This window comes from Anopheles arabiensis, chromosome 3, assembly GCF_016920715.1.
Source record: "Anopheles arabiensis isolate DONGOLA chromosome 3, AaraD3, whole genome shotgun sequence".
Classification (NCBI taxonomy): domain Eukaryota; kingdom Metazoa; phylum Arthropoda; class Insecta; order Diptera; family Culicidae; genus Anopheles; species Anopheles arabiensis.
Genome location: NC_053518.1, coordinates 11,599,638 through 11,611,067, shown reverse-complemented (window position 1 = coordinate 11,611,067; position 11,430 = coordinate 11,599,638). Strand labels below are relative to the sequence as shown.

The 11,430-nt window shown below is 45.8% G+C and overlaps 1 protein-coding gene across 4 annotated transcripts; it reads right to left on the bottom strand.

Annotated features, from left to right (window-relative positions):
* Window positions 1-644: 644 nt before the first annotated feature.
* LOC120905196 (proteoglycan 4-like) lies at window positions 645-10,781 on the bottom strand. Of its 4 annotated transcripts, XM_040316069.1 has the most exons (5): window positions 6,745-6,851; window positions 6,643-6,683; window positions 2,246-3,172; window positions 1,140-2,165; window positions 645-1,071 (listed from the first exon to the last, which is right to left on the bottom strand). In XM_040316069.1, the coding sequence occupies exons 3-5, from the start codon at window positions 3,089-3,091 to the stop codon at window positions 850-852; spliced, it is 2,094 nt and encodes a 697-aa protein (XP_040172003.1). In that variant the 5' UTR covers window positions 3,092-3,172; window positions 6,643-6,683; window positions 6,745-6,851; the 3' UTR covers window positions 645-849. The 4 variants fall into 4 exon arrangements, with proteins under 4 accessions (XP_040172003.1, XP_040172000.1, XP_040172001.1 ...); XM_040316066.1 differs by lacking the exons at window positions 6,643-6,683; window positions 6,745-6,851 and adding an exon at window positions 9,753-10,781; XM_040316067.1 differs by lacking the exon at window positions 6,643-6,683 and having other exon boundaries at window positions 6,745-6,979.
* Between the last annotated feature and the right edge of the window lie 649 nt (window positions 10,782-11,430).

The window sequence follows — 11,430 nt, the reverse complement described above, 5'->3', positions numbered from 1 at the left end:
GAATCTTCTGTATAACTATGAATCTTTAAACACGTATCTCTAAAAGAATCTCTAATGATTCATGAATCTTCCCATACTCCAACTCCTTCGGGACGTGCCTTCGCAGGTGCTTGCTGTTGAGTCACTTCTCGTACCGCTTCGTCCCATTCGGGTTCGCGCCCTGCTCCAACTGCTCTGTTTCCTCGCTGCTCTCGGCGTCCACGGCGTCCGCTAGCGCTTTCCAGACACCCTTCACGCCATCGTCTCGAACGAATCATCGTGCTCGTCGTCGTCGTCCGGTACCTGCTCCGCAATCAGATCGAACTGCCGGTAGATGTGGCGCACCTGCTGGATGGTGATGTGCCTCTTGTCGTCCAGCAACTCACAGCGTGCAGCGTGCGCGGCTGCCCCGGCATGCTCTTGCCCTTCACCTTGTCGTTCACCATTACGTTGAGCTCGTCGCCATCATAGACGGCCGATCCCGAACGACTCCAAACGATTTCAGGCGATTCCGACGGACCTACCTTCTGGAGTCGGATCGAAGTCGACTCCCATGGAAGATGATAGGATCTAAGATCCTGAAGCTGAAAGGTACTGAATTTGTTACCAACTTGTCGTTCTCAACCATAAAACCCTACCAACGCACATGGAGAACATGTGACAAATGCTAATGAATTTAACTTTATTTCATTTTCATAAAATAGTTCTCCTTACGTAGTGTAACACGTATTCAAACGATGAAGGCAATTCTTTGCAATATAGGAAAAAAAACACACACACACGCTATGACGTAAGAAACAAATCAACATTTACCTACATTTAAAGCTTTCCGGTTTAGGGAATTGAAGCAAAGAAATAGACGAAAAAAACCTAGCAGGAAAATCGAACTTTCCTAGTGATTGTACTTTTACGTTTGGTCGCTTCCATCTTTCGAGCTTTACTGCCTTGTCCAGATTCGGCGGTAGACGAAACAAGTACGCTCTTTATGGCACTGCCACTACTACCGCTACTGCTGCTCTGATTAAGCTTCGCCCGTCTGCGCAAACCACTGCCAGCGGACGTTACATCCTTTTTGTGATGTTTAAGGTGTAGCTGTAAGCATAAAGAAGGGCAAGTACGATTAGTCAACGATCAGGGAAAGGCAAACCACCAAAACGCACCTTTAGGTGATGGCTCCGTTTAAATGCTTTCTCGCAGTAGGAACACTTGTGCGTTTGTTCCTTCTCCTCCTCCTGCTGGGGTGGTGGTGGTGGGTTGGCTGCTTTCTGTACCCTTTTCGTACTGGCGGACGACGACGCCAGCTCGGTCGGCACGGTACTACTACTGCTGGCATGGTACTGCTGGTGGCGGCTCAGATTCAACGCACTCTTGAACGCACGGTCACACTTTTCACACTCATACCGGGAGTGCTCTTGCTGCATGTGCACGCGCATCGTTTGCTTCGGCGTTAGCCGCTTGCGGCACAGCGCACAGAACGCGTTGGACTTGCGTGAAGTCTTCGGTTTCGGCGAAGGAGGTGCTGGTGGTGCTGGTGGTGCTGGAGGAGTCTGTGCCTCTTTCTGCACCGGTTTCTGCACCACTTTCTGTACCTTTCGCTTTTTCTGCTGCTTCTCCAGTATGAGCGAACTGACTTCCGGTTTGAGCGAGGTCTTTCGTTTCGATTTGCGCACCAGAAGCTCTCCCTTGGCGGGAGATGCAGGCGCCGAAGGTGGTTCTTTCTTTATGGGCGGTGGCTTTACTTCCACCTTCTGCTCGACTGTCGGTGGTTTGATAGGTTCCACCGGGACCATGGTCGTCGGTGGCGGTGTCGCCGGAATAACCGTAATCGTGGTCGAGGCAGGGATTTTTAGTGGTACAATTTTAATGGGAGATGAGGATCGGGCCACCGTCACGCCACCACTGTCGCGGGTAGGCACGGTCGGTGAGGGAGTAGTAGCTGTAAGGGTGATCGGTGCTGAAGGGGGGATCAATTTCGGCGGTAGCAAAGGACCGGCGATGGGTTTGTTCTTGCGAACACGAATTTTGATCGCCGGTTTGCCCTGTTCGGTGATAACGGTGCGATTGGTTCGGGGCAGATGTCGCCGTACGATGTGCTGTTGCAGTTCGCCGTTCGTTTCGAAGCACTCCGGGCAAGCACTGCACTGGAAGCGCTTGGTGCCGCGGACGTTCAGGATTGCAGGAATCATCTGGGGAGGGATGGAGGGAACATTAATTTTAATGAATAAAAATTCTGTATTAATCTGGACAAAACGAAGCTCGTTCTTACCCTTTTGTTTTCAATCATATCTCCAGCAACGTTCGTCGTCACCAGCTTGATCGTGACCGTGTTTTCCTGCCGATCCTCGATCCTTGTTCCCTCAAACTTGTTCGTACTGCTGCTATCCTCGTCCTCGTACGGAAGATACAGATCGGGATCTACCCCTACCTCCATTTGCGTGACGCTGGCCTCATCGATCCTATACTCATTCACATTAACACCCGCAATCGGTCCAACCGGTGCCACAAAACCGGATTGATTTCCGGATTTAACGCCTCCAGTCGGATTGATCGGTGGTTGAAACATAACCGCTGGCGGCACAACATTATTATTGTTCAGCGGCGTTGATGCTGCCGAAGGAGGCATCGCAGCAAAGCTGTTCATCACGCCCTGCCCGATGTACGATTTGAGCAGCTGCGTCAGATCACTATCATTCAGCAGGTTGCGGTTGGAGAGGATCTCCCGGAAGCTCGAATTCTTCAACCGCTGTATCAACACCTCGAACGACGCACGGCGATCGTTCTCCGCCCACCGGAGCGCCTTCAGGATCAGCTTCAGCAGCTCTTGGTCTTTAATCAGCAGCCCCAGCTTCAGATCGCTGTACGAGATGATGCCCTTCTCGGGCGGGCTGACGCTGGCCGGTGGTGTAGCGGTCGATACGGTCGGGGAAGGATTGCTTCGTGCGTCTTTGGCGGCCGATGCGTTGTGTCCCTTTTTCGAATCGGCACCACCGTCGGGATCGAGTCGAAACAGGGGCAACATTACGTTGACGTTTTTGGCCGCCTCGGCCGGGCTGTTGAGACCGCGGAGACGACCGAGCCAGGCGCGGAACGCTTCCTCGGTGCGGCTGGCCATCAGCGCGAACTGGTCGATGCTTTCGAGCTTCAGATAGCACGATCCACAGATGCACTTCGGGAGCAGGTCATCGATTTGTATCTGCCGATGGAAGGAAGAGTGTAGGGGAAGTGGTTAGTATTTAGACCGTGGAGTAGAATCCTTTTCAACATGGCGCTAGAGAAGGCCATCCGAGGCTCCAAGAAGGATACTTTGGGAATCATATTCTATAAATCAACAAGGCTCATGGCATAAGCTGGCAACAATTATATTGGTAATTGATTGTTTCTTTGATTTCACTACTAGCACCTGAATGTGAAGAACATTTCGAACTTGATTGCCAGTTACTACCATGTGCAAATATCACATCCAAGATATTAAAGTCTGGAAAGTCTGATGTTACCGGATTTTAGGGTGCATCCTATGTTGTAATTTTAAGGTCTGGTCTTTTTTGGATCGTCCACATTAGGACATAAGTACATAAGAACATAATAGCGGACCCTGATGTTGGGCTCACATATCCAGAAAAGGGGCCCCTATATTATAGCAGAGCTAAATCTCCACATGTTAGTGCACTTTCAAATTAGAAATCATTCTCAAATTAGTACATTCTTACAAGTACGTGTGTGTGAATGTGTTGATAACGTTTATAGCAATTGTTTCGATAGCTCTTATTTCGATGAGTTCTTTATTGCTACTAATTTATTTTGTAGGTTTCAATCTTAAATCTCTAAAGTTCATTTCTCCACAGCCGAAGTTCATCTCTCCACAGTTCATTTTCGATCCTAGCAACTCTCCAAGTTCCCGTTCAACAGTTTTCCCCAAGATTACGCGTAACAGCAATCAAAAGCTTTTGCGAAGTTTGGAGATAATTTCTGAAGGTCTAGACAAACTTTACATACTTTCATACTCTTCCATATTAGCAATAAAACCTCCCATGACAGTACATCATGAAGAAGCTCCTGGGACGTTTAATTTAAATTTCTGGAAAACTTCGTCAATGGTCTCGATTGTAAGGACGAAAAGTCTACAAATACGCAGGCACAGAGGATAATCATTGTCGGACACTTTGATTTTAGGGTAGACCTAACGAATTCAGGATTATATATTTGGTATTTGTAAAAAGATTTTCTTAAAAAATGCGATATAATTTTGGGGACTTTACAAGAAACAAGGGACCCCATTCCGATCACCCGCTAAGGGCTCCGAGCTTGATCAATCCGCCTATGTATTAAAGTATATCTAGAGAGACTTAAATAATACAAGAGTGATGACAATCTTGTGTGATGAGAAGTAGATTCAATGTGCACCCTCTTTGGACAGTCACATTGCACATTCTAATTGGATTCCAATTTAAGCCGCTGTCAATAGATGATCAAATGAATATATTGATTTTAATAATATAATAATGAATCTTCTGTTTAATAGCAAGTAAGGCCGTAAATGTTCACTACTCCTTCATCCCTGATAATTCTAGAAAAGAGCAAGGAACTCTAAAATTATGAAAAACAATAACACAATAACACATAATTTACTATGATACTTCTTTTGGAACCCTGCAATAACGGAATTTGATTGAATAAGACCATAGAGCGCTTGGCCTACGCATCTGATCTCCCAAAATAGTCGATGAATTAATAATAACTAATATCAATTAATTGTAGCACTATATTAATTGTAGCACTATATTTAGCATCATTTTATAAACTGGAATACAGTTCTGCACATAAATACAAAACAAGCACGCTGTTGTACAGCTCAAACTGAGAAGCACCACTTTTACCGACTGTTCGCACATGCACTGCAGGCAAAGGATTTATTAAAACTCTTTATTTAACCAAAAGGTTCAAATTCTCTATTATTAAACTATTATTATTTTGACCCAAAGCAATAAGCATCATACGGAAAAAGACGCAAAAACTCATTAAAACGCAAAAGTTTTCACCTCGAAAACATCAAAAAGCAGCATTACTTATGAATTTAAGTTAAAAAAAAAACAGTACTTAATATTTAACTTTTCTTCAAACTAATTAATTCAATAATATACCGGAAGAAACGAAAAAATCTACTAAGGCAGAAGTAATCAATGATCAGAAACAATATTACTTTAATATAACAATACCGAGACTGTATGCTCCAGAATATTGAAAAATCAAAAATTAATAAATTAAAAATAATTTCAAAACGCAAATCTGCTACCAGTAATGTTAATATTCATGTTTCCCTGACCACAACATGTCCACCTTTACAAACATTCATCAACAAAGCACCTGTTGGACAGCATCGCGCAAATACCGTGCTGGTACCGTGCTTGCTCACCGCAGCGCGATAGGGGTTGAAGATGACGGGCATGTTCGAGGGGTTTGTTTGTTTGCTTTCCCGCTTGCACAGGTCTACCCGTACGTTTCACGCGCCTGTCCTCACACGCACACACAAAGCGAGAGAGAGAGAGAGAGAGAACCATTCGCCACGCAAAAATAGAGCACGCTCTCTCAGTCAGCAGCACCGTGCTGCTGACCGTGTGCACGTCTGGTGCGTTGGAGCAAGTTGGTCGCTAGGTTACGACGCACAGCACAGGATGGAGCGAGAGCGTAGAGCGCCCGCGCTGCGTTCGTTCGCACCTTACTTGCATAATCACGCACTAATCACTGTCTCTTTCCTGCAGCCGGGGACGGTCGCGCTGCTTCAAGCGCGCGTACACGTGGTGATATCGCGCCGTGTGGGGTGCTGCGACAGCGCGTAAACGAACGCGTAAGCCCGTTCGCCCTTCGCTGCAAATTCCACGCTAGCACCGATTTCCCTTCCACTGACCTGGCGCCTTTCTCCAGCTGCGTTTGTGTGTGTGTGTGTAAATTGCAACTTTCTCTTCTATTCGTAAACACGTTTTGGACGCATACACACACACTCACACACATGCACGGTTACAGTGGGCGCAAAATGGCGCGAAGACGACCTTCCTTCGATGCGGTGCAAACTGTTGCCTTTTCTTTTCACTCATTGGGCCCCATTGCAAGTGCACGGGATTTAGTGTAAGAGAGGATGCACTTTTGCGTACACACACACACACATGGTGAGTGAGCTGCATCGGACGAGAGTTCTCTTTGTGCGATGCAGCGCCGCAATCGTGAGGCGTAAGTTTTAGGTTCGCCTCGGTTACACTGCGAATGTAACTGTCTCTCGCTCACTCTTGCGGCGCATGTTTACGATTGGGGATTTCACCGTCTTATGGTGGCATTGGGGGTATGTGTGTGTGTGTGTATATGTGTGTGTACGGAGAGTGATATTGTGAGGTGTTTTTAAAAATAAAATCAATACACCATGCATCATGCGAGTGACGTTGTTGCTGGCGTGTGTGTGTTTGTGTACTATTTTTCTTCTAATACTACTACTACTACTTCTACCGCTGCTGCTAAGGCCAGCGTTTTTTGTCTCACTTCTAATCCAACTGCTTGCACAGACGATTATTTTCTTTATTCACTCTAGCACTCTGGCGAAACTGCACCGAGTGTACGATTAATTTGTTATCCTCGAACTGTTTTGATAATTCTCTTTTTGCCTGCACTCGGGCTTACCTTTCGAATGCACTTTTCACTTCAGATGCTGCATCCAAACACTGTCGAGAAATATGTGTTTAACTATTTTACGTTTGCTTTTGGTTTATATTTGCAACTCACACAAGTTTCCTGTTCCCACAAAATAGTACACCACCGTCTTCTTAGTACACTCTGGTTACTAAACGCAATTTTAAACTGTTTAGCTGTATTCAAACTTCCATTTCTTCCACTAGTTCTGACGAGCAATGCAGAAGAAAACATTCCACTTGCGCGTTTGAGCCTGCCTACATCAGCCGCGCGATTTATGGTCTATGTGTGTGGCCGCGACGTTCAGTAGTTCTCGGTCGATCCGGCGGTCCAACACAGTAACCCAGAAAATGCGCGCTCTTTTTTTGCTTCATATACGTTAGAGCTAGAAGAGTAGGCGCGCGCGCACACACCAATGCACAGTGGACTAGTCCTCCTACCATCACCCCCCCCCTCCGCCACATCGCAGGGTGGTGGAAGGGCTAGAAGTACGGAATTTTACACAAACACATACACACGTGCACTTTATCTCTCGCTTCTGTGTTGTTAGGCGCACTGTGTCTCGCCCTCACTCTCTCTCTCTCGCTTGCTCGCCCTTTAAGAAGTGGTGTGGAGGTATCTCGGGTCGGGATAGGACCAAGGCCACCACTATATGCTGCTCCGAGAGTACAACACCACACACTACTAAGGAGTGTGTGCGAGCGTGCGTGTGTGTGTGTATGTGTGACTGTGTGTTTGATAAAGTCAAAGGCCTGGTAGATAATTTTATACTTTGAAAACAGACGAATCTCTACACAAAGCAATGCAGCTAGCGGGGCTTACAAAAAGGCGGCTAAACTTAACGGTGGTCACGGCGAACGAGGGAGCCTCATGCAACTGTCAAAACTGCGCTCTTGGCGTAGTAACCATAGAAACGTGAACACGCTGGAGAGCACTACGTGCAGGGTTCGGCAAAGCCGAGTCCTCTAACACTGCTTCTAGACGACCAACTTTTGTACCGCGACAAATTTTCTGCGAGCTCTTTGTTCTAAAACAACATCTCAGTTTTAGAACAAAATCAGAGGTAACCGTGATTGTCGCGGGTTTGTGAAATTTTCACAGAAAGACAACGCTCGCGTTTCGCGACATTACGATCAAAGTAAGCCATACATTCGTGCTAAAACAAAGACGGTTTGACAGATAGAAAGGGTCGCAAAAAATTGTCGCGGAAGGTTTTTTGGGTCGTTTAGAAGCAGTGTAAACCGTGCGGAGGTATTTGACAGGTGAAATATCTCACGCCAGGACTCCACAGAGCATAACACGGAGCGCAACATAACAACTGACAGCTGCCAAACGCTTGAGAAAACGCTTGGGAAAGGAGGTTAAGCGTTTCATTAACTATCGGTCATCGCAGTAGGTTGGTAGCTTTTCAACGAAAAATGAGCGGCCTACTAAGGATATTCAAAACATGGTACCGGCAATAAAGCGTTTTATGAAGCGTTTAGCAGCTGTCAGTTGTTATGTTGCGCTCCGTGTTATGCTGTGTGGAGTCCTGGCGTCACAGATAATCCATCACAGCAACCATTGAAGCCGCAAGCATTTAAGTCGAAGTGCAATTTGTGAATCAAAAATCTTCCACTTAAGAGGATACTCTCTCGTAAGTGATTATCAATAGCGTAAGTTGTATCTCCCTCAACCCATTAGCGTTGCATTTTCAAATACAGTAAACTCTCTCTCTTATTTGAGAGAATAACAGAGGAGGGTATTCAAATAAGTGGGATTTTAAAATTAGAAAGGTTGAACAAATTAGAGAGGTGTATGCAAAGTTCATACAAACTAGAAATAGATAGCGCATTTAGTATGCAGCCTTAACTTTTGCTATCAGAAACTACGAACACGATTTCAGACTGGAGCATACATCATTCAATAACCATGGCAACACAAATAAGAGGGATACAGATTTCAGAGGTTCAAATAAGAGGGTGTTTCCGATTGGAGAGGTCTCAGATTAGAGAAAGAGTTTACAGTAGTAACGTATCATGCGCATAAGTTTGAATACTTCCTGGCTACTAGGATCAGACTAAATTTCTTCGCTGATTCGTTAAAACAACTGCTGCTGGGAATGATTGCGGCCTCAGGCCTTGAAAGGAAGAGGAAATTGTGATTCCTGGACAAGTTCATGTCCGCGATTCGATCTATCTAATATGATATAAAAAGAAGCAGTTTCAGGACTGACATAGATTCAACATTAGTTCCTGGACTGATGTGGGATTAGGATATGTCCCAGGATCGGTATGGGGTCAGGATCAATCAATTAGCGTTCATCTATAGTTCCAGAACCTTTATGAGATCAGCATCAGTTTCAGGACCGGTATTGGGGTCAATATCTGTTTCAGAACCAGTATAGATTGGAAATCAGTTCCGAGACTAGAATGGGTTGTAGATCAGCCATATGACCCATATGACTCGCTCAGTTCCAGAACCATTATGGGTTTAAGCTCAGTTTCAGTACAGTATTAGGCCGGTATAGTATCAAGATTAGTAGCGTTTTGAGTACCGTTTAGATCTGTCGAGATCAGTTTTAGAACCGGAATAGGTTGGAAATCAAATCCAGTGCAGGAATGGATGCAGGATCAGTTCCAATACCGCTATGAGTTCCGAATCGGTCTTCCAATATCGGTGTCTGTTGAACGGCTTCATGGATTGCAATTGCAACTGCAATTCTTGGCTGTACCACTAGTGGGCTTGGTTTTCAGTGACTTATAGAATACCCAAAGCAGGATAGTTAGTTTTACGTATACGTTTTACGGAGACACGAGCCATTCGGGTCTTAAACCCATGACGGGCATGTTGTTAAATCGTGCTAGTTGATGACTGTTACACGACACCTGGGAATTCAGTAATTTTTAATAATCTCCTCGAATAGTAGACCTAGTTAAAATAAGTGTGCCGTTTTGTTCATAGGCAACGCTACTAGTGTTCAAAAGAACATTTCGTGTTTATATTATTTAAGCTTCAAATAACCATCTATAAGAAGACTGCAGGTTCATGAATCTCCTCCCTCCCATCCCGAAAAGTTGTCCTGATGTCCGTTCAAGCAGTAAAGCTCGCGATTTACTTACATTCAGCTGCAGGTAGCGCTCCAGCTTCTGATCCACCCGATCGTTGCCAAAGATCGGAAAGGCGCACGTGAGATCGAGTATGTCCATGCCGCAGATGCGACACTTCCGCGCCACGTTCAGTGCCAGGTTCATGCTCAGCAGGCTGTTCGAATCCATTCGTACTTCTTTTGTTGTTGTTGTTGTTGGTGCAAAAAAAACACACACACACAACACTCCTCTCTACACACGTGCTGCGTTACAGCTTTTCTCCGGGTTGCAAGGCCCTTTTCGTTTGACCACTTTTACACGCACACACACACACTTTTTTTTGACACTTTTCACTGTTGAGTAAACCCTTTTCGGACCTGCTCTACCCCTTTTGGCAGCTTAAGCCTGCTATGATTGTGAAATGCCCCCCAGTATGTGTGTGTGGTTGAGGCCAGGGTTTTCCCTTTCAGTCTGTTACGCGCGATTTTACGCACTGACACGCATAAAACGGGCTGTGCGTGCTACTCTCTCCCTTTAGCGCGATGAAGAATATTTCACAAGTGCAACCACACTCATACACACACACAACTCTTTGCCTGCGTGTGAGACGGTGTGTGTGTGTTTGTGCACGTTTTTGCCTATTTTTGTAGTGTTTGCCCCCCTCCCACCCTTCGAGAGGGAGGAAATTTAGTTCCCGATTGGCAGCAATTCGGGGTGATGAAAAAAGCTGCTCAATCTTCTAGTAACTTTTCCTGTTTTCACCGTCCAACACACAATGGCAACACACGTGAAACACGCGCGCACTGTTTACCAACAATCTTCTCGCTGGCACCGTTTGTTGTTTTGCTATGCAGTGTGAGCCCTTTGCCGTGACGGCACTGGTTGATTCACGCGGTAGAAAAATCTTTCCCGTGAGTTGCCGTCATCATCACCAACTACACAGACACACTGACACACACACACACTTCTCCTCACCCGGAGGGAAATATTGCGCGTATTTCTTCGTCACGGAGCTGCACGACGTCCGATCACGAAACGAGAGATAGCACTACTGCGCCGCATGTGTGCTGTTTTGGGGGGGTTGACCGTCTGTGTGGTAAAGTCCGCTCAGCAACGCTCTGCTAGTGTGCGTGCACCTGGGTGCGATAGTGTTGGTGCGTCATCACCATCCCCCAATCGATGTACCTACTTTGCTGTGCGAAAGAGAGTGAGAGTGAGAGCGCAACAGCGAGCCAGAGAGAGAGAGAGAGAGACTAGATAGGAGAGAAGCACAAGCGCGAGCGAGACAGGCAACACGTGTGGGGCTGAGACAAAAGTGGCCTCAGATTTTCACATTTCTGCTTGCGCACCCCCACAAGAGCACAAGCAAGCGGGCCAACTCATCGAGTTTTGCGTTGTGTGTTTCGTGTATGTGTGTGTGTGTGTGTTTGTTTGTGTAAAAATATCACAAACACTCAAGCGCTGTCTCGTTTACGCACAGGAAATAAAGCTATGTTCTTCCCGCTTCTGCACCAATGCCCTAACGCTGCCTGGGGCTATTTTCGACGTTCGCTTTATTTGTGAAATTATTGCTTTTGTAACATGTTGAATCGTTCTGTCGAGAGATTCGTGTAGAATTATTTAAATTAAAGGAAATTAAGGAATTAAGTAGAAAGATTATGCGTAATACTAAAACAAGGAAGAAATTAATCACATCCCTACAAACAAATTA

Bases quoted from the DNA above. Each gene is read 5' to 3' on its own strand.
- LOC120905196 (XM_040316066.1), bottom strand. From the start codon at position 9,908: ATGGATTCGAACAGCCTGCTGAGCATGAACCTGGCACTGAACGTGGCG. The intron at 3,173-9,752 runs GTAAGTAAATCG...TTCCATCGGCAG, and splicing joins AGCGCTACCTGCAGCTGAAT to ATACAAATCGATGACCTGCT. The intron at 2,166-2,245 runs GTAAGAACGAGC...ATCCCTCCCCAG, and splicing joins ATATGATTGAAAACAAAAGG to ATGATTCCTGCAATCCTGAA.